Source organism: Gouania willdenowi, chromosome 24 (assembly GCF_900634775.1).
Source record: "Gouania willdenowi chromosome 24, fGouWil2.1, whole genome shotgun sequence".
Taxonomy (NCBI): Eukaryota; Metazoa; Chordata; class Actinopteri; order Blenniiformes; family Gobiesocidae; genus Gouania; species Gouania willdenowi.
The window spans coordinates 24,417,740-24,439,626 of record NC_041066.1 but is presented as its reverse complement, the minus strand read 5'-3'; the positions used below and the strand labels follow the sequence as shown (position 1 = coordinate 24,439,626).

General features: G+C 35.7%; 1 protein-coding gene across 1 annotated transcript in view; it reads left to right on the top strand.

Annotated features, from left to right (window-relative positions):
* Positions 1–21,887, top strand: part of LOC114458095 (scavenger receptor class A member 5-like) — a 59,175-nt gene that overhangs the window by 11,032 nt on the left and 26,256 nt on the right. Inside the window, exons 4-7 of the mRNA XM_028440347.1 lie at positions 19,882–20,081; positions 20,632–20,810; positions 20,882–21,008; positions 21,566–21,734. Coding sequence (XP_028296148.1) covers positions 19,882–20,081; positions 20,632–20,810; positions 20,882–21,008; positions 21,566–21,734 — 675 coding nt within the window. The remainder of the gene's footprint in view (positions 1–19,881; positions 20,082–20,631; positions 20,811–20,881; positions 21,009–21,565; positions 21,735–21,887) is intronic.

The following is a 21,887-nucleotide window of genomic DNA, read 5'->3' as shown; positions in this document are numbered from 1 at the left end:
CTGGCTGAATCTTTAAATGTTATTTTTTTAAAGGCAGTAAAATAAATAATTTTAATTAAATAAATAAGATTAAATTTTTTTAAAAATGAGTAAGATAAATATAATATATAAATACATACAATTAATTTAAATTAAACTGAATTTAATTAATGACTTCTAATGGATGAATCTTTCACAATAAAAACAAGTGTGAAACATCCGTTACAGAAAGTTGATAACAAAAAAAGGCCATAAGGACCTACTTTAAGGACTAAAAACTGATGTTTTTCATTTATTGTCTCTGCTCGCCAACAACTAACTCATTCAATATGTGAGGAATTCTTTTCCTTTTTTTTTTCCTCCCAAAAAAATCCACGAGCATTTTTTCCTGCAGCCATTGGACCTGATGTTGTTCATCTCTCTATTCTGCTCCGTTATGCAGATGACATCAGCCTGTTCTTCAGGGTTCATTTATAATGTAGGACACACACACACACACACACATCTTAAAGCTTAGTTAGTCTTAAGTAACCTTTTGGGATGTGGTTGGAACTGAAACATATACTGGTAAAGATGTTGAACACACACACACACACACACACACACACTGATGTAATCTCCTGCTGGTGATTTTATTGACTTTCTGCACTTTTATTTTTTTACCGACATTCTCCATTAAGAGGTTAGTGCAGCAGGTCTCTGGGTTGTGAAAAACCTGCGGGTACTTCCGTCCTTTTGTGGTTTTTCCAGATCAGAGTCCTTAAAACAGTGGTTGTCAACCTTTTTAGCCCCGCGACCCCCAAAATAAAGGTCCCAGAGAGCGGGGACCCCCACTGTAGCTGACCATGAACATTGAAGAACAGTCATGTGGAGACAGGACCATCTATAAGGGGAATAAAGGAGAGATTTTGGGGGTCCATCCATAAAGTCAGTAAAATGATGGTCCATTGTTCTATGAATCTGTGATAACCACATTTATTTATTCATCTGAATAATATCCACTGTTATCCAGGAACGTTTATTATTATTATTATAGTCATCTTAAAGATGGAAATCATGGTTTTAATCACTAATAAAATGGTTCAAAGTGACCAAAAATGGTGGAAAATGAGGTGAAATGGTTTTAAAAAAAAAAGTGTCAATATTGTAACAATTAGTTTAAACTGGCAAATAATGGGTATGAAAAATTATAAATGTGTTTAAATTGGCAAATAAATTATGAAATATGGTGAAAAGAGGTTAAAAGTGACAATAATGGATCAACATATGTGTGGAAAAGTAGGTGGAAAGGGTTTATAAATGCTGAAAATATTTGGAAAGTGGAAAAAATGTGCAGAGAAGACATTGAAATGTGTCAGAAATGAGAGTAATGTAGCAAAAATACATCCAAAGCCAAAAAAAAGTGATGAAATTAGCTTAAAATATTAAAAGTTTGGTGTAGTTGCAGAAAAAGGGTAAAAATAAGCAAAAATGGGCTGAAATTGTTCAAAAACAGTTCTTAGGACGCTGACCCACATGTGTGACTGCTTTAAATCTGAAGCTACGTCTGTCACAGCGTTTTGGAAGCGTGACATTCACAACATAAAAGACAAGCGGATAAAAGCGTGACACAGCGCGGCGTGGTTACCATGACGACCCTGGTCCCTCAGCCGTGGGAGAGCAGAGGAGGAGGAGCTTCACCTCTGCTTCGTTTTATTGTGATTCTGTGTGACGACTGAGATTAAGATGTTTTTTTATTTCTCATGCAGCATGTGAGGGTTTGTTTTTGTTTCAAAAACCTAAACAAACTGATCATAATATTCTCTGTGCTGGAAACTTTTAAAATGTGAAGGAAATAATCCATATCTTGTTAATTATTTGTGAATCTGAGCTGTTTTCTGCATTGTTATGAAATAATTCAAAGGCAAATTGACCAGTTTAGGCAAAGTTATAGAAAATAATAAAGACTCAAAATGCTGCAACGTTTACAGCAGTGGTTTTTTATTTTTTTTTGGCTGCAACAATCGCAGAAATTGTCCGTGAAATCCTGGAGGGACTGATCAGTACAAAGTGCTCCAAACACACACTTTAACACAACACTGGTGCAAACGCACACATTTAGCGCAGCTGTTCAGACGTCCTCGTTTTCGTTTCTGATTGATTCCTCACCAGACGCTCGCTTCGCTCCGTTAGCGTTGCTTTTTTGCCATTTTTTCCAAACTCCCACGTGTATCTTAAGCACATTCCTGTTGGATTTCCACCAGGACTGCAGAGCCTCATCTCTGAGCTGATTGCATTGAACGTTTATGACACGACTGGTGATGTCGTGACTATTTAATGAGTTCTTTGCTTTATTTGTTGGTGGTTTCTGATAACGTATCAGCTCAGAGAAGGAGTTTGGTCTCCTAAAAGTAAAGAAAACTCAGAGGCCTCTAATGGAGGAACCTTTGTTTCCACAGTCACATGACCTAACTGGCATTTCTCTACAAATACTTGTAGTTGTGTCTAAAGTTGGCATCTTTGAGTGTCTGTTGGCATCACAGGGTAGAAAATCTATGCTTACTATTAAAATAATCACACCATTGATTGTTTAACGGAGCACACCTTTATTTATGTCTGAGTTTCCAGCTCCACTTCGTTGGGAAATTAACACTTAACACCAGTGGTAATTTGTTCAACTGTGGTTTCCAGAGTGAGAAGACGTTTACAGGAATGGGAGGTTAGTGTTCTCGTCTGATCCAGCTTTGGTTCTACCAGCGTAGACATTACTGCTCACTTTAAACGTGTCAGTAGAGATTCAAACAAAAGATCAACGTTTCTAAAGGAGGGTTTAACACAAAAGTGATGTTTTACTCAGGATCACAATCAAAAGCTTGAAAAAAAGATGTAAACCATTGAAAATGCCGCTCAAAAGTTTGTTTGATCTCTACTGTAAATACTCTCTTATTGACATTATTGTAAATGTTTGCAGCATTGCATTGTGGGATGTGGAGTCCAGTAGACGAATGAAAAAGTGTTTTTACTTCATTCTTACTGTGATTTCTTGTGTTTGTCAAAGTGACTTCCAAACATTTCTGTTGTTTGTCTATTTATTTATTTATTTATTTATTTATTTATTTATTCAGTGAGCTTTTTCCTTTTAGTTTTTCTGTTTTTTTCTTTTTAAGATTTTCATTTTTGGGAATTGCTGTATTTTTGTAATTTTTTGCCCTAGTAGATGATGTATTCATTAAAATGAAAAACATTGCCTGTGTTGGACCTTTTCATGATGATTATTGCTGCTGTTTTTTTTTATTTTTTAGATGAATTGAAAAGCATTTCTGTTGAACAGAATTTCAACAAAATGGGTAAAACATGTTGGAAAAGGTCAAAATTCTTCAGAACTCATAAAAATGAGATCAAATGTGCAACTTGCATATATTAAAACAGTCATTTGAAAGTTCTTTGAGGGCAAAGAGCTACTTTTTTTTTACTATATTTCATGCTCAATGACCCCCACATCACGCCCCTCCCTAGGGGGCGCACCCTTCAGTTTGGGAACCCTCGGACTAATACGTTAAGGTTGAACATATGAATTTTTAATAAAAAATGAAAATGAACTTTGCCGGAATTCTAACACTGGACTGACCCACGCTGTAGATGCATGTTGTGTATTTTTGGATTTCTGTCTTGAAATCTGCCTTTAAACGCTAGCAGCTGCTGTCATTGTTTTGCCTAAAATTGTCTGGCCCCAACTCTTGCTGTGCAGCAGCTAGAATTGTTGTTGTTTTGTATATTTTTGTGTATTACTCCAATTTTCATCATTTTCTGTTTTCTTTTTTTTTTTTTTTTGAAGTAATTCTGTGCGTTTACTTCGGAGCCCACACAAAATTACACCGAGGGCTGCATGTGGCCCCCGGACCACCAGTTGCCTACATCTGCTTTTGAGTGTTGAAGCGTGGGGACAATTCACAATAATGGGCAAATGAAGACTTCACGTCTACTGTGAAGTTGACGTCATTTAGAAACACGTGTGTACAGCCTGGTTCCACATGTTGGTACCGCCTCTACACGACCTAAGCTTGTGGTGAGAGTGTAACTTGTAAACATAATAAACTCTCTAGAAGCTGAGGGCGGTAAACGCAACAGACGTTAGATTCAAGTGTTCTCAACTTGGGCGCCACAAAGCAAAAGGTCAAACCGCGTGAACGGTCCAATGTTCTCACGCTCCAACGTCACATGATTAACTCCTCAGCCTTTGCACAACAGGTCCTCTCGTAGTGTTTTTTAAAGATTCTGCCAGAAGAATTATTGTTTCGTCCTCGAGGGGAAGACATTTTGGACGTAACTTTGGCTCCAAATACCTGGCGCTGCATCTGGAGACGTTTCTCAGACTCACAGGTTGTGCTCAACACAACAAACACACACAATAGTCTGACACACATTCTTACACATGGCCTCACAGAGGGAAGCAGTTGTTTGGAGAAAGATTCAGTTGTTTAATGTCGACTCACACCTGTAGTGATGAGAATGGAAGCCATGTTGTTGTTGTTTATTCACACGTCCTGTCACCCTCTCTATGTCAAACTCATTTTAGTTCAGGGGCAAAAATACAGACCAGTTTGACCGTTTTTTTTGTGGGATAAAGAGTAAACTCAACATTAATGTGCTCTAGTTTGCACTTAGGACGTTGCGATCGCAACTATTAATGCAGATTCCAGTTGATTCGGCTTCACAACGTCCTCCTTGTGTACGCCACATCAACTTCTGAAGCCGCCAGGAGTCCCCCCCGGTGGGACCGGAATCACAATTTAATCTGGTTACAGACTGTGTCACAACAGCCAAACTGACTCTTTCGTGCAAAATAGCGGCAAACGTGTCTCACAAACATGAACGCTGCAACTTTTGCCGCATTTTTTTTTTAAAGAACGCTGCAAAATCAGGCATTTTAGGTGGCAACAATCACAGAAATTACAGCAAAATCCTGGAGGGACTGATAAATGATTTATAAGTGGTAAACTATGTGAGTATATCAGGCCCTGCAGGATCCTCACGTTAATTTTTCTGATTTGGTGAATTTGGAAACATTTTGTGGAACTATTTGTGTAAAATTTGCCAGATTTTGGGAAAAGCGAGAGATGAAAATTTACGGCCATCATGTGATATAAGTATAAATATTGTGGATTGTTGTTGTATTTTATTATTTGGAGGGGCTGAGATACTGTATCTACAACTGAATTAGTTGCTCATTTACAAAACATTTCATGTTTTTTTTCTACCACTTTTACTTTTTCAAGCGGGCTGAATTTGATGCTCTAAAGAGCCAGATTTGGCCCCCGAGCCTTGAGTTTGACACACATGTTTTGACATGCAGCTCACAGGGTTTTTTTGGGGTTTAAGTGCTGGAAACGCTGATGCTGGCTTTGTCATTTTTGTTTAAAGTCGTGTTTATTTATAGATGAAAAGAAGACGCTTTGGTTTGTTATTCAGTTTATGGCCTTTGTGGTCCCAAAGATGGGGTTTAATAGCTTTAATAGTTCATTACTTTGTTGTTTTGTCATTTTTTAAGTGGGTCACAAGTGTTTACAATGACATGACTGTGTGCTTTTATTTTGAAGGAATAACAAAGAGGCAGTTTATAGTTTTCTCCTGTAATATTTATATTTTCTCTTTGAATTGAAATATTTAATTCATCTTTTACATTTTTTCAAAAGAATGCATTTTTTACAGTTAAAAAAATAAATATAAATGCATTCTTTTGAAAAAAAATGATCTATTTTTTAATTTGAGGGCTAAACGTTGTCTTATCTGATAAAATAAAATCTCTCCAGCAGCTTTAAACTATGTTAAATACATAGTGACCCTGAAAAAAGGAAAACGTGGGTCAGAAAATGGATGGAAATCTTTTGAGTTAAATGTAAAGCGTTGGATCAGGATCAGGATCAGGATCCATCAGCACTACTTCATACTCAGCTTTGATTGGTCACTTGTAGAGACACTTTTACCCCACTGATGATGTGTTGTTGTCATAGTGATACTAAAACAGCATAAGCATGAGTGTACAACACCCCCCCCCCCCCCCCCCCACACACACACACACACACGTACAAGCTAAAAAGCACATCCGCGTGTGGTCATGTATTCATGTATGTGGCGTGGCCCCTCAGTCCTGGGGGCCCCACATGACTCAGTGCAGCATTAAAGCCTTTTTAAATGAGTTTCTACTCTAGGGCTGTGGTGCTTTCCAAAGAAAAGAGTCTGGAGACGGTCCAGCTCTCCCAGTAGGACACACACACACACACACACACACACGCACACACACACACACACACACACACACACACACACACACACACACACACACACACACACACACACACACACACAAGTCAAGGGCTCCCAAAAAGTCAGCAGACGTATTCATTCAGGCCGGACACAAGCCATTAACATTTCAACACTAATTGGACCAGACTCCGTCCTTTCTCTGCGTTTCCTCAGCCTGTAAAGAACTTTTATCTCTTAGGGAACAAATGCTTTTCAGTTCATCAAAAAAAATAAAAAATGAGCAGCAATAACAGCTGCTATAATCAGCATGGAATAGTCCAACACAGGCCCTGCCCTCTGGATGTTTTTATTTCATTAATATGTCGTCTAATAAGAGTCACTTGAAAACTCTCAAATTAAGAGAAAATAAAAAATGCAAAATCCTCCCAAAAAGATAGAAAATCTTAAAAAGAAAGACATTTTTTAAAGGAAAAAAGCTCAAAAAATGATTAAAAAAAACTACCAAAATGACTAAAAGAAAAAAGATAATTCAAAAATAAAAACTCACAAAATTACTGAAAAAAAAAATCCTCCCAAAAAAAACCCAAAATATCTTAAAAAGAAAAAAAAAAGAAAACCTTTTTTTTAAAAAAAAAAAAAGCTCACAAAATAAAAAAAAAATCTAAAAAAACTAAAAGACTAAAAAAATGAATAAATCACTAAAAACTACAACAAAATCTCACTTAAAAATGACTTAAAGTAAATGTCATTTGAATGCATGAAACAGGAATTTCATTTAATTTCACTACTTTTCAAAGTAAAGTTTATTACAAATCTTCTTCTTTTGTCACTTGTTGCTGTGAGACATAGTTTTACTATAGTTTCTCATTTGGATTTAAAGTACCTTAAACATTTTGACTAAAGAAAAAATACATAAGACAACAACAAAAAAGAGCAAAAAAAAAATAAGACAAAGTTACCCATAAAAATATTTAAAGTACCTTAAAAATCTTTGACTAAAGACTTTCTTTAAAGTGATTTTCATCCTAATTTCTTTGAAATTGTGCAGGTTTTAACATCGTCTCTGTTGTAAACAGACAGTTTTGATCAGATTCAGTCGTGAGACGCAGTAAAAGAGGCGACAGCAGAGAAAAGACATTAAAAGCAGCATGTTTTAAACACAGAGCGTGTAGCAGTGCAATAACACATGCTTTATGGGCTAATAATTACACAACAACAACAACAACAGACTGTAAAACTAACTGTATCTCACAGGCACAGACGCTCTGTGGGGGGGGGCCCAAAATGAACCCTTACAGTAATAACATATCAGAAAAACCCTGAACACAGAATAGATTACATGAGATTAGAATGAAAAAATATAGTTGATTAGATTAAAACACATTATAACAGAAAACATCAGATTATTTAAGAATATAATAGAAATTAATCTCAAAAGATTCGATTAGATTATAGATCAAAAAGAAACAAAATATAGTTAATAAAACCAGAAAATGATAGATGAAATTAAAATTAAAATATATATTTTAATTGGACCAGAAAATATCACATTAGGTTTGATTATATAATAGAGTAAATTAAATTAGATCAGAAATGAAAAAACCTCAAAAGATTAGATTAGATTAGAAATGAAAAAAGATGAAGTTAAAAGTATTTCATTAGATTATAAAATATCATATTAGGTTGGATTATATTATAGATTAAATTAGATTAGCTCAGGAATTAAATAACAATTATCTTTCTGCGTGTGTGTGTTTGTGGGGCGAATTTCAAAAACACACAAAATGACTCCAAAAAAATGACAACAAAAGTATGAAAATGATTCAAAATATACAAAACTAAATATTTGTACAAAAAAAGACAACAGAATCACACTACAATGGCAACAAAAAACTATAATTATACAAAAACACAACAGAAAGATACAAAAATACATATAATGACTCCAAAAAACATACATTACAGAAAAATACACCAAACAAAAAAGTATAAAGTGAGACATTTATCATGTTCATGTCTCATAGAATTAAACCAGATAAATCACACACACTATTTTATTTTACACACAAATAAAGCCCTTTATAACAGAGTACAGTATGTACACCTCTTTGTACATCACACCTTCAAACACATACTCATTTGGCCATACTTGACACTCCACTTAAGCTCCTCCCACTATATGAATACGTACTTCCAACGGGCACTGTACTAGTTTATTAAAATCAAAAAACATTAGATTAGATTAGAATGCAAAAAAAATGGATTAAAAAAGAAAATTTTAGATTAAATTAGAACACATTAGCAGTAACTTATAAAGGTAATTTTCAACACTAGGCACTTTATTTCTCCTAATTTATGCAATTGTTTCATTTTAATTAAATTTCATAGAAAAATATATATCTTATATATCATATTAATATATATCACATACCACTGACCATACACCAGATCTGCAACACATTTGTTACAATGTTTCAGTGAAAATAAACATTAAAATATGGTTAATTTAATCCTAAAAGTTAATCAGCAGTGTTTAACTCTACTAAGTACTAAATACATTTGTCATATGTATTCATATTTGTGAGTTTGAATCCTGGAAAGTGAATCAGATTTTAGATGGAGCTGCTGAGGGTCCTCACATGGTCCACGGCCTCATGTTGACTCAAATCTCAGCTGTTGTTTCACTGATGCACTTCAGCGACTGGAAATCAAACATTTTATAGTTTTGTTTACGTGCATTTGTTACAGTTACAGTTGTTTTTTACAGCAGCTGTGAAGACACTTGAGTCAAACGATTCAAATCTGCAGATGTTTGTTATTTACACTGAAACACTTTATCATTTAAGCTCCACCCACTGGACACATGTGCTATTACAACGTTTGTCTCGACTATTTACATCATTTACACACGTTTTATATCGGTTTTTTTTTTTGTTTTTTTACAGTAGTAGGTCTGTTTAAGTGTTTGAACCTGAAGCGTTTGTGATTTATTTTTTTAAACTATAGATAGGACAAAACAAAAGGTTCAGGAAGAAATAAAATTGATAATATAGGGAAGAAAAAAAACATGTCCACATTGTTAATATGAAGATACTGCGTTACATTGTTGGTAAAATATATAAATAACGAAGACAGGCTTCAGATATTGTATTTTTATTTTTTCATCAGTTATTTTAATCCTACCTGTAAAAATCTAAATCTAAAGGTCAGTGTTTTCCAACCTTGGGGTCGTGACCCCATGTGGGGTCCCCCAGAATTGGGGTCGCCTGCCCTCAAATATCTAGTATTTGATTTATAAAAAAAAAAAAAAAAAAAAAGGATTACTGGTTTAAAATGAACAATAATTAAATCTAATTTTAAAGTAAAACACCAGACACACAATCTCAAACAACCATTTTCTATACTTTCACTTTCTAGTTCAAATAAAATACAGGGCAGGTTAAACAGAGGCAGTGATGGGACAGATGGACAAAGTCAGCCATTATTGTTCTGTCAAATCATTGAAACACAGAAAACTAGGTTCTTTTACACACACACACACACACACACATATTTCCATTTGGTCATGCAGCCCAACACTGCAGGGTCTCACACTTTGAAGTCACACGTTAGACGTAGCCCACGCACAGAAGTCACACAGACATATATATATATATATATATAATATACTGTATATACTCCGCCACCGCTGTCACTTCATGTGGACATTCCTGTAGCTGAGTTACAGGTGGATCCACCTCACACACTTCACACACACACACACACACACACAAAGTGTCGCTCACATCAACACCTCCACAAGTCGTTGAAAAAAACCTTCACGTTTCTCACATTTATCTGCTCCAAAAAGCACTTAAAAAGCAGTAAAACTGACTAGGAGAACATGCAAACTCTACACAGGAAAGACTCAAGTGTCCACACCTGGGGTTTGAACCCAGAACCTTCTCACTGTGAGGCACATTTCATTTTGCTTTTTAACGTCTTCAATCCCAGAATGAGATCAGATTTACTAAAATAGAACGTGAGAGGAAAGAGAAAATAGAATGGATGATGAAATTACACATACAGTATATATAATATACTGTACGTATATAAATGAATCAGACATGAAGAAACTGGCAGCCCTCTGTCTACGTTTGTGCGTCCCCAAAAATTAACACACAAAACAACAACAAAAATACACAGAATTTGCAAAAACATACATAAAACAACAGAAATACACAAAATGACTAAAAAAATAAATAAAACAACAGAAATTCTCAAAATGTGCAAAAAAATAGACAATATTAGCGGAAAAAAATACATATAACACAAATACGCAACATTAGCGAAAAATTACATTAAACGACAACATAAATACACAAAATAAACAAAAAATGCATAAAACAACAAGAACCATACACAAAATAAGCAAAACAATAGACAAAATTAGCAAAAAAAATAACACAAATATGCAACATTAGTGAAAATTACATAAAACATTAACATAAATATGCAAAATGAGCAGAAAATACATAAAACAACAACAAAAATACATAAATTAAGCAAAAAAATACATAAAACAACCAAATACTCAAATTAGCAAAAACATATATAAAAATAGCAAAAAAATCCATAAAACAGCAACAAAATACACTCAAAAATACAAAAACCTTTTGTTGTTTTTTGTGTTAATTCTCAGATTAGTGGTTATTTTAAACGCTGACATGAATGTTGTGATAAAAGTTGTACATCTCTGACATAAACAGACATAACATGACTTTAAATGTGTGTAAATACCTTGTTTTGTGTTTTTAATTCTGCTGACAGGGCCTTTTTTGACAATAATGTGAGTTTGTAATGATAATATCAGCTACTTTATGCTTCATCTTGTTTTTACTCTTTTCATCTGCTTTGACTTTTCCTCAGAAAACACATTTTAAAATGATGAGGAACTACTTCCTCGTCTAATGACCCGACTTTAACCTCTAAACGCTCGTCTTTAAGTGCTGAGGGTCGTGACCTCGTGGTCGACATGTGGTTTGTGTATCATCGTGGTGATATTTAAAGTGAATTCTAACCAAAGTGACACCTAACAGCTCTGTCAGTCCTTATCTCACCTGCTACGATGCAAACCCACTATTAAACATATCAAAGTTTATGTTTCTGTGAGGAAGGAATTCTTCCAAAATGATGAAGTTTAATTTCCTTGTTTTCTGTATTCATATACTACAGAAAAACATGGTCCACAACTACTTTAGCCCAGGGGCCAGTATGAACTGTGAGGGCCGGATACATAATGGATCATTGGATTCAGATTGTAATTGTAATTTTTTTTTTACAGTTATATTATTGTCCAATTTCAAAACCTGGGTTGGTGTTTAAAGGCTCCTGGGCGGGGAATAGTTGAATATTGCAGAGTCGTCACAATCAGACTTTGTTTTAAGATCACTTTACAAAATAAAAGCCTAGTTTTGCCTCTTTCATAACCAAAAAATAACCCTTTGAGAAACCTACAGCCATCGTTTGGGGGCTGGTTGTTGATTCATTGACACAAAAATTTTCTTAATTTTCCTTCAGGATTTCAGGAAAAGATGTAAGAAAGAAATCGATTCTGCAACATATCACGATATTTCACTGAACGATTATTGTATCGATCCAAAAAATGTCCAAATCGATTTTTTTTAATCATTTTTAACTAAAAAAAAACATTTAATTGCGCTAACATATGCATAGCACGTAAACTCCCAGTCACTAGGTGTCAGTGAACGCACCATCAGACCTCATTAAACGATCATGTTGTTACTTGTTATGATGGATAAGTCATCTTTTTCTTCTCTGCTTGGCCACTAATGACTGAATGAATTCAAAGTGTAATTTAGATTCACATGACATCGTCTGGGAATGTCGACGCGGGGAGACGCTTCCAGTCTGTTGGATGACTTTGCAATTTACACCAAAACTACCATTGTTTGGTATGATTGTATGCTGGATATTATGAGAAATGAGCTTTTACTATAAGCAGTGTGTACATTGGTATTAAATGGAATTGTCAGATTGACGGTGGGCGTGCAAAGGACTTCAGTCCAGCCAGGAATGAACATTTAGTCGACCATATGCTGTTCACTTCAGCCATTACTGGTGTTTCATTTGAACTTTGAAATAGACAGAAATACTCAAAAACCTGCACAAAAAACCCCTCAAAATATCACAAAACACACAAATATACTCATAAATAACAGAAAAATGGATAAAATACACTAAATTACACAATTTAACTCTATAACACTCAAAACATAACAAAAACACACAAAATGACAGAAAAATATGCAAAATGACCCCCAAAACAAGCAAAATGACCCCAAAATACACAAAACAGTAAATATGACTGCAAATATACATGATACTATTAGAAAAATATGCAAAATTACAACAAAAAATATGCAAAATTACAACAAAAAATATGCAAAATTACAACAAAAAATATGCAAAATTACTATAAAATACACAAACGGACTCTCAACACAAAAAACATCAGCAAAAAACACAGAATGACAGAAAATTATGTAAAATCAGACTGAACAACAGGGAAAAAAATGCTCCAAATGCCTCCCACATTATACACAATATACACAAAAGTAACAAAAAATATACAAAATTACTGGAAACACACACAAAATGGGAGAAAAATTAAGCAAAATCACAAGAAAAATACACAGAATGACAGAACAACTAACAAAATAAACACAAAAATACAGAAAATGACTCCAAAAACACACAAAACATCAACAAAAATGCACATATTTATAGAAAAATATACAAATCGACTAATAAAAACCCTAAAGCTTGGCTTTAGTCGTCATGTTCCTGACCTCATACCAGACTCAACATGTGATGTTTGTTCACTGGTTCTGTTTGGTTTGGAAACCTGAAGGTGTTTCTGCTCTAATTTAAATCAACTGATGTCAGTCCGTCATCGCGTTTGTTTCTATAGTGATGAACGTCTGAGAATGAAGGTCAGAGAAAGAGGAGGATGTTTGTTTTAATCATGTCTGACTTTCTACTATAGAGCTCTGATAATAAAAGAGAGGGAATCTATTACAATCTATAGACTTTGTTTCTCACCATGATTCAGCAGAAAAAACACAGAATAATCTTAGAAATCAAACAAAAAAGTGCATTAATTCACGACTTTTACTATAGAATAAAAAAAATAGATTTTTTCCTGTCAATGTAAAATGACTAATTGTATAAACTTGAATAAAGAAAGCCGTTATTTTGACAGTGAGCTGTTATCTTTGAGGAGGCGGGGTTTATGACCTATACTGCAGCCAGTCAGCAGGGGGAGCGCTAAAAATAAAAGCTTCACTCCACCGGGGAACTTGTCCTGTCCATTCTTTTACAGTCTATGGTTCAGACAGATGTGTAGAAGTGGTGGTGGTGTTGGGTCACATGGTGTGATTAGCGTGCAGCGTTCTTCACTTCCTGCTGCAGCTGCTGTTGCTGAAGAGTGCAGCTTTATCTGTAACAGTGAGAACAGGATCCCAGAGCAGAGGAATAACTACATGATTATACTTATCTTTCATACATAGATTATAGAAACACATCCCATGGGTCTCTAGCGTGCACTGCGCCCCCGTGCGCTGACCTGATGTTGACATTTACAGTTGTTTGTTTATAAAATCGGTGCGTACACTAAAACAAACCTAAATATATCATTTATTTGAGAAAATATTGAGGTCTTCACTGTTGGGTCGGACTCAGACTAGTATTTACTGTAAGACCTGTGCACATGCCTCTGCGTACGTCTGTGGAACCAAACAGTAGTTTAGTCCACTGTGTTTGTCTTCTTTCAGTCTCCAAGGCGTCTTCTTGTCATTCCAGAAGTGTTGGAGGCGGGCGGAATCTGCCAATACTTTCTTTCTGGCTGCCTTCTATTTTTAAACATGTTCATAAATGATTCCTTACCCCTTTAGCACCAAAAAATATGTGTAATATTACATGAATATCTGTAAAAGTCACGTTTTTCTATTAGCTCTGTCTGCTAGCATAGCATCTCTTCTTCACTGCAAGATATCTGCATGCCAACCGACCACTGGGTTACCAGCGCCCTCTGCTGGTCCAAACAAATATCTGACCTAAATACAGTGAAATGAGTTTTTTTTTTTTTGTTTTGTTTTTTTTTTTTTAAGTCCAATTGTTAAGGCACAAAATACGTTTTCAGTTGCACTTTTAAAAAGAACTATTATGCAGTTTTGCATTGTTTACTATAGAACCAGAATTTAAATTAATAGGCTTCTTCTTCATTTGTATTATTCCTTTATTTATTTCATTCAAGATTTATTTTTAGTTAAATTGCATTGTTTTGAATAGTTTATCAAGTGATTCTTTTGACAATGAAAAATAAAAGGAAAACAGTACAGTTTTTTTTTTATAGTTTTTTTCGAACAAAAAATAAAGGAATATTTTTCAGTCATCATTTTTCTACAGTTAATGTAATTATACTCTGTGGGGTTTGTAAACGCTGCCACACACGCTGCAGCCCTCACCAACCAATCAACAAAGGGTGTGTTGTGTTTTTTCTTCTATTTCTTCGTTGTGTACAAACACTGTCTTGATTGAAGCCATAAAATAAACATTTTAACGTCTGAGGTCATTTTTGTGGACAAACATTGGAATATTCACGCCCATCAATTGACATGAAAGAACTCATTGTGAATGACCTCCCTGTGTGCAAACCGTACCGTAAATAAAGACTTAGATGAAGCCAAATGTTGCAGTGGAACAATTTATGATTGTTGCAGAGGGAATTAAACCATTTAGAAACTATATATTTACAACATGGCCTCCCAGGTGAAAGAGTTGTGACCTCTAATGTCACAAATGTGGTAATGCACACTGTAAAAACATGTAACGTGTATTAGATTTATTGGTCTAAACTAACAGACAGAAGCTTTAACGGTGATACTGTCACGGTTTAAGGAGCGACGAGATTTAAGGTGAAGAAAAGCAGAACCCAGACACAGAGATAAGATAAGATTAGTCAAACCAACTGTAGACGTGAAAACTTTGTAATTAGGTCATCTCAATTCATCTAAATTCATAACAATATCTGACCCAAGAAACAATGTGCATTTTGTAATTTTGGTAAATGAATGAATCAATGAAAACCATAAATGAGTTTAAACAACAAAATAGTGTTTGTTTCCATAATGTGATATGAATATAAAATATTTTTATTGCATTATTCAAAAAGCACTAACTTACATTAAACTTAGATAAATTCATGCTTTTCTGGATTTTTAGTGAACTTTCTGAAACAAATGTGTTTTTGTGTTAAAATAAAAAACATCACTTAGTCCAGAACATTCCAGAGAAGTATAAACTAAACAGTGTAAAATATTTATAATATCTGTGGATATCATGAAATAAACAGAACAACTGATGAAGATGATGAATTTAGTTTAAAATACTTTTCCTACATAACAGTTGATAAGTTGGGTCAGACGATGCTATCTGTAGCAGCGCTTCTAGCCCCGCCCACATCCTCTACCACAGAGTGGTCGACTGTCACTACAATCATTTATCACTGACTTTGTTCATTTGTCACTCATTTATTTATTCATTTTGGTTCTGAACCCTGTCTGAGTGTCAGTGTGGATTGGAGACACTGTCTGCTCCTCTAGGACCATTGTCCCTGCTAGCTGCTACATGTTAGCATTAATTTGCTAGCAACTACATGTTAACATTGAGGTGTTAGCTGCTACATGTTAGCATTGTGGTGGTAGCTGTTACATGTTAGCATTGTGGTGGTAGCTGTTACATGTTTAGCATTGAGGTGCTAGCTGCTACATGTTTAGCATTGAGTTGCTAGCTGCTACATGTTTAGCATTGAGGTGCTAGCTGCTACATGTTTAGCATTGAGGTGCTAGCTGCTACATGTTTAGCATTGAGGTGTTAGCTGCTACATGTTTGGTTCTGGTTCTCCTGTTTCTTGTGTTGTGGTCTGTGCATCATTATATTGGGAATACCGGGAACTCCTGTGATGAGAACGGTTCCGCACTCGACGATTAACTGTATTCATTTTTTTTTTGTGCGTTGTTTTTCTGTCATTAATTAATTGCAATTAATGCAATAATGTAACAGTCCAAGAAAACACATAAATATTTAACAAGATAAGCTGATTTCTGTTGTACAACACATTTGTAATGTTGACAGTGAAACGTTCCTTCAGCTGCAGCCTAGACAGATACAGATAGATCCCTAATGAGGGATTCTTTCACATTACACAGCCACGTCCACCTGTTGAGCTGGCCTGCTCTCTGCTTCCCACATGGATCAAGTGTCTTCCTCAGTGGAGATGGGAATGTTTTTTTTGCTAATCTGTTGTGAACGTTGCTGCTGTGTAAGAAATAGAAAAAGAAATTAGTGTAAAGGACTTTCCCATGGTTCAGAGCTGCACTGATTTATATTTTTTCACGCACTGTGCATCCATTCTTCACCCTCTGTTTAAATTCTCTACGGGGCAGGGTTGGGGTAAATTGTAATTGTTTAATGGATAATTGACAACAATTATGACATAACTCAGATATTTTTATTTTGCATTTTATTTTAACTATATTTATATTAGTTAAGTAAAGTATATAATACAAATGTTTGAGATTGTGTGTGTGGTCATTTGTAAAAGAATAATAATAAATATTTAAGTAATATCTATATATATATATATATACTTAAATATTTTTTGTCATACTATGTATTGTTTTTTTTAACTGTGCAAAATAGATAAATAAAAATAAATAAATACAATTTTAAACATTTAACAAATTTAAAATTCACATTTTCAGGAATTAAAAAACATTTTTTAATCTTTTTTTTAAATTTTTTTTTATTATTAGACATTTGAGGCGATCCCATTTTTTTCTAGTCGACCCCACATGGGGTCACGACCCTGTCATAAGAGATGCCAACAGAGAGCTAACAAAGAGAAATTAAATGTTTTATTGGGTTATTTGTTCATTTCATTATAACGTAATTGTAATTGACTTTCAGCTTGTTGTAATTGGAAAAATTGCCGTCACCATAATCGTAATTGAGTTGTAATTGAACATAGAAAATTAAAGATGTATTTGTAATTAAAAAATGTAATTGATCCCAACCCTGCTACGAGGAAATTACTCATTTTATTTATTTGTCAAATACTTCAGTCTTCCTCAGGGGCATCTGCTGATCGCTTTGATGTGACTTGTGCGTAACAATTCCAGCAAGTTCATTTATTCATATATTAAAGCAATCAGCAGATGCCTCTGAAGAAGACTGACAGTCGAAACATGTCAGGAGATCAAAGTAAAAAAAAAAAAAAAAAAAAAGGTGTCTGAATAAATTAAACCTTAACATATTATTGAAAAAAAATACAAAATGAATTTGCTGGAATTACCATCATTTTCCAATTAAATTAAACTCTCTGCCCAGGAGGGGGCGGGGCTAATTTAGCTTTGCTCGTCATTAGAAATAAAGAATTTCACACACAATGAGCAGATGTTTTTGTTGTTTTTGTATTGCTGTGACTTCTTGGAATGGTCCAAATGTCCATTGGTCTGTTGTGAATTAATAACACTGGGCAGTTATTTTTCCTCTAATGGTGTGTTTTCCCACCGAGCTCTGGTGAAATATGGCGTCATGTGCGAGGCCGAGGATCTGCTTTCAAAATATCTCTGGCTCTGTCTCCACACGGCGTGCTCTCAGCAGAACATAAAACTGAAGAACTTTTTCCCTCATTGGACACGCTTGAAAACGGAGACAAGAAGTGAAGAAGTGAGAAGAAAGATGAGTGCGTTTCCACTGCAGCTCAGGGGAAAATGATGAAGTAGAGGAGGTGAAATGAGAAATGCTTCCTTAGGGTTGTTGCACTCCTGTTATCCAGCATGTACATGTAACCTTAACCCTTTTTATTCAGACAGTGGCCTGTGTTTATATTTCTACTGAATAAATCTGTCACTTAAATGTGTATTTTACATGTAGCGTGTGTTCAGTTCAATCATTCATCATAAGAGACCAAAGATGCAAAGCTTCTTTACGACATAGATGTGGTTATATTAAAGCTATATTTTTATATAAGCGTTGAGTGTCGCAGTTATTCTTCACATGCTTTTTTAACACTTTGGAAAAACATCAACCATAATTAATCAATGTAGGTTTATTATTGTGTGAGTAGACTTTACTAGTGAAACAAAATGTGTCACTAGTGAACATCATATACTAATACGGGGGCAGGGAAGTTCATTCAGGCTTGCCATTGGCAACCAATCAGGGAGCAGGAGTTGGTTGTAATCCCTCCTACTTCGTTTGCATGAGGTCGACTAGTACTACTAGAGAATCTTTGGCTTCACTAGTACTACTAGTAGACTAAAACACTTTACTAGTGCTCGAGTAGACTTTACTAGTCACTAGTAGTACTAGTAGATCTTGATTCTGCTAGTAATGTATTGTAAGTAGTACAACTAGTACTCTTACAATACCTCACTAGTTGTAGAAGTAGATTTTTTTAGTCTACTAGCCTAGCCGTACTAGTGTCGCCAAAAGATTCACTAGTCGACCTCATGCAATTAAAGAAGGAAGGATTAGAACCAAATCCCGCTCTCTGATTGGTTGTAATACATTGAAAGCCAATGGAAAGCCTGAATTAGCTTTTCCCCACCCCTGTATTAGCATAACAAGGCTAACTAGTAGTAATAGTCACACATTTTGCTTCACTATAAAAGTCTTCTTGGTGCACTAGTAAACCAAAATTGAGTACATGTATTCCAAAATTAAGCTTAACAATATGTTGTCACTGTTATCAAATTAATCACAAATTATACATAAAGGCTGACATTACGCTGTCATTATTATGACCTGACACCTCTCATTAGCATGAAGGCTGTTATTAAGTGTTACCCTAACCTAAACCTTTGTTACCCTAACCTAAACCTTTGTTACCCTAACCTAAACCTTTGTTACCCTAACCTAAACCTTTGTTACCCTAACCTAAACCTTTGTTACTCTAACCTAAACCTTCGTTACGCTAACCTAAACCTTTGTTAGCCTAACCTAAACCTTTGTTAGCCTAACCTAAACCTTTGTTAGCCTAACCTAAACCTTTGTTAGCCTAACCTTAACCCTAACCCTACCTAACCGCACTAGATCCCACCCTTAGGTATAAAACTTCAAATATGGTGTTACCCGACTTTCTACAGCTATTACAGCCACTAGTAATACTAATGAGATTTTGAGAGTACTAGTTAACAAATATTGTTTTACAAATAAAGGGCGTAAAATACAAAGTGAAAGTTTTACTCGAACTACTAGTAGATGATTTAGCTTTACTAGTATGCTCTACTAGTGCACTACAAACCTTCACTGTATTTTCTGTGCAGCTCAGAGAAGGTCTGGTCAACATCAGTTTAAAGGAAGGCACAGTTTCCTGAGTTAACAGCAGCTTCACAATGGGAAGTTAGAACATCCATAAAAAGATTGAGAGCAGTAATCAGAACCAGTGGATCCACATCTGCTCCACATTACACCACTGACAGCACAGATTGATTGTGATTCAAAGTGGATTCAGGGACTTTTGTGTCAGCTGAGGATTCTTCTAACTCAACACTCTTTTGTCTCCATTCCTCCCTGACCTCCCGTCCTCAGTCTCACGTTCCCAGGTGTCGTCACAGCGGCAGGAGGTTCTGACGGAGAACGTGACCCGCGTGTCGGAACGCTCTACGGTGACCCAGCAGCACCAGGGAGAGACCTCCACTCAGGCTGACCTGCTGGAGAACATCTGGAAGCTGGAAAACATGTTCCAGAACCACAGCGACTGGCTGCAGAAGCTGGAGATCCTCATCAAGGTAGAAGAACCAGGCCCAGTGTTGGGTTGAGTGGTCCTAATGTCACAAAGCGTTTAAACCTGAGATCATCCACTACAGGGACACAAAAATGTGATCGTTTCTGATTGATGTTCACATTATCAACATTCATGTCAACAACTAGAATAATGACCAATTAGAGCCTTAATACTGGACAGAGCAAAGGGTTTGTCTATTTTTTGTATGTTTTGTACTTTTTTCTTCCATTTTTTTGTTATGTTTTTTGGTTTTTTTTGTATTTTTATTGTCGTTAAGTGTGTTATTGGAATCATTCAGTGTGTTTTTTGTGGCCATTTTCTAAGAATTTGGAGTAATATCAGTGTCACTTTAGTTACTTTGTGTATTGTTATGTCTTTTCATGTATTTTTTTAATTTATTTTGTTGCATAATCGCAAAATTACATCATGGCCCATGTCTGCTATTATGGGATTTAGTGGCTAAAAAAAAACCATGCATGCATAAGACCAGTTTATTTTTGTAATTATATGGTAAAATAATATGGTGTGTTGTGTGATGTTGCTGTTCCATGCAGGGCCTGGAGGTGGAGCTGAGGAGCATGCAGTCACACTCCCTCCAGTCTGAGGGGTACCTGGTCCAGCTGGACGACAGGTTGTCTTCTCTGAGCAACTCGGCCGGCAGGAACCTGACGGGCCTGACTGTGGAGGTGTCCCGAGCCTCCAGGTGGCTCCGCGACCAGGACGTCCTGCTCAGGTACTGAACGTGGAGCCCTGACACATCCACCACCAGCACCCCAGGGTGACACGGGGCCATGCTTTCCTCAGGGACACCTCCAGCCAGGTGAGCGGCCTCAGGGAGAAACTAGACGAGGTCAACTGGACCGTGGGAGCCGTCAATCACACCTTCAGCAATGACATCAGCATCCACCACTTAAAGATACAAGACCTACAGGTAGAGTGGTTGTATCTCATCCAGGGTCACATGATCAACATTCATGTCAACAATTAGAATAATGACCAATTAGAGCAGGACAAGGGTTTGTGGTTTTTATGTGGTTTGTTTTGTTTTTTTTCCTTTCATTTTTCTTTATTCTTCTTTTTTTTCTTCTTGGAGTCATGCAGTGTGATTTTATTGCCATTTTGTAAGATTTTGGAGTAATATTCGTGTTTCTTGTGTGTTTTTTGAGTCATATCGTGTATTTTATTGTCATTTTGTGTGTTTTGTTGTCGTTTTGTTTGTTATTGGAGTCAAGTAGTGTGTTTTTGTTACCATTTCATAAGGTTTTGGACAAATATTGGTGTTTTTGGTCAATTAGTGTGTTTTATTGAAGTCCTTTTGTGTATTTTTATTGTAGTTTTGTGTAATGTTGGAGTAACTTAGTGTGTTTTTGTTGCCATTTGGTAAGATTTTGAAGTAATATTAGTGTGTGCTATTTATTGTGTTGTTGGAGTCATTATATGTATTTTTATTGACTATTGCACTCTTATACGCCTTCCTCCTGTGCTCAGATCCAGATCAGCAACATAACAGAAGACACCAGCAGTTTGTGGGTGACCCACGTGCACACGGAGGCCCAGCTCAGGAACGAGATGGAGATCCTGAACACCATCACTGAGGACCTCCGTCTGAAGGACTGGGAGCACTCCCTGGCTCTGAAGAACCTGACGGTTCTAGAAGGTCAGATAAGGCTGAGATTACTGAGCAACCAAAACCTAAAGATTCAGATTAAATTATCCTCTGAACCCTAAACGTAATCAGATCAGATGCTGGAAAACGTACTAGATCAAATTTTGAAAACTAGTTTTTCAAAAGAAAACACTAATTACGTAA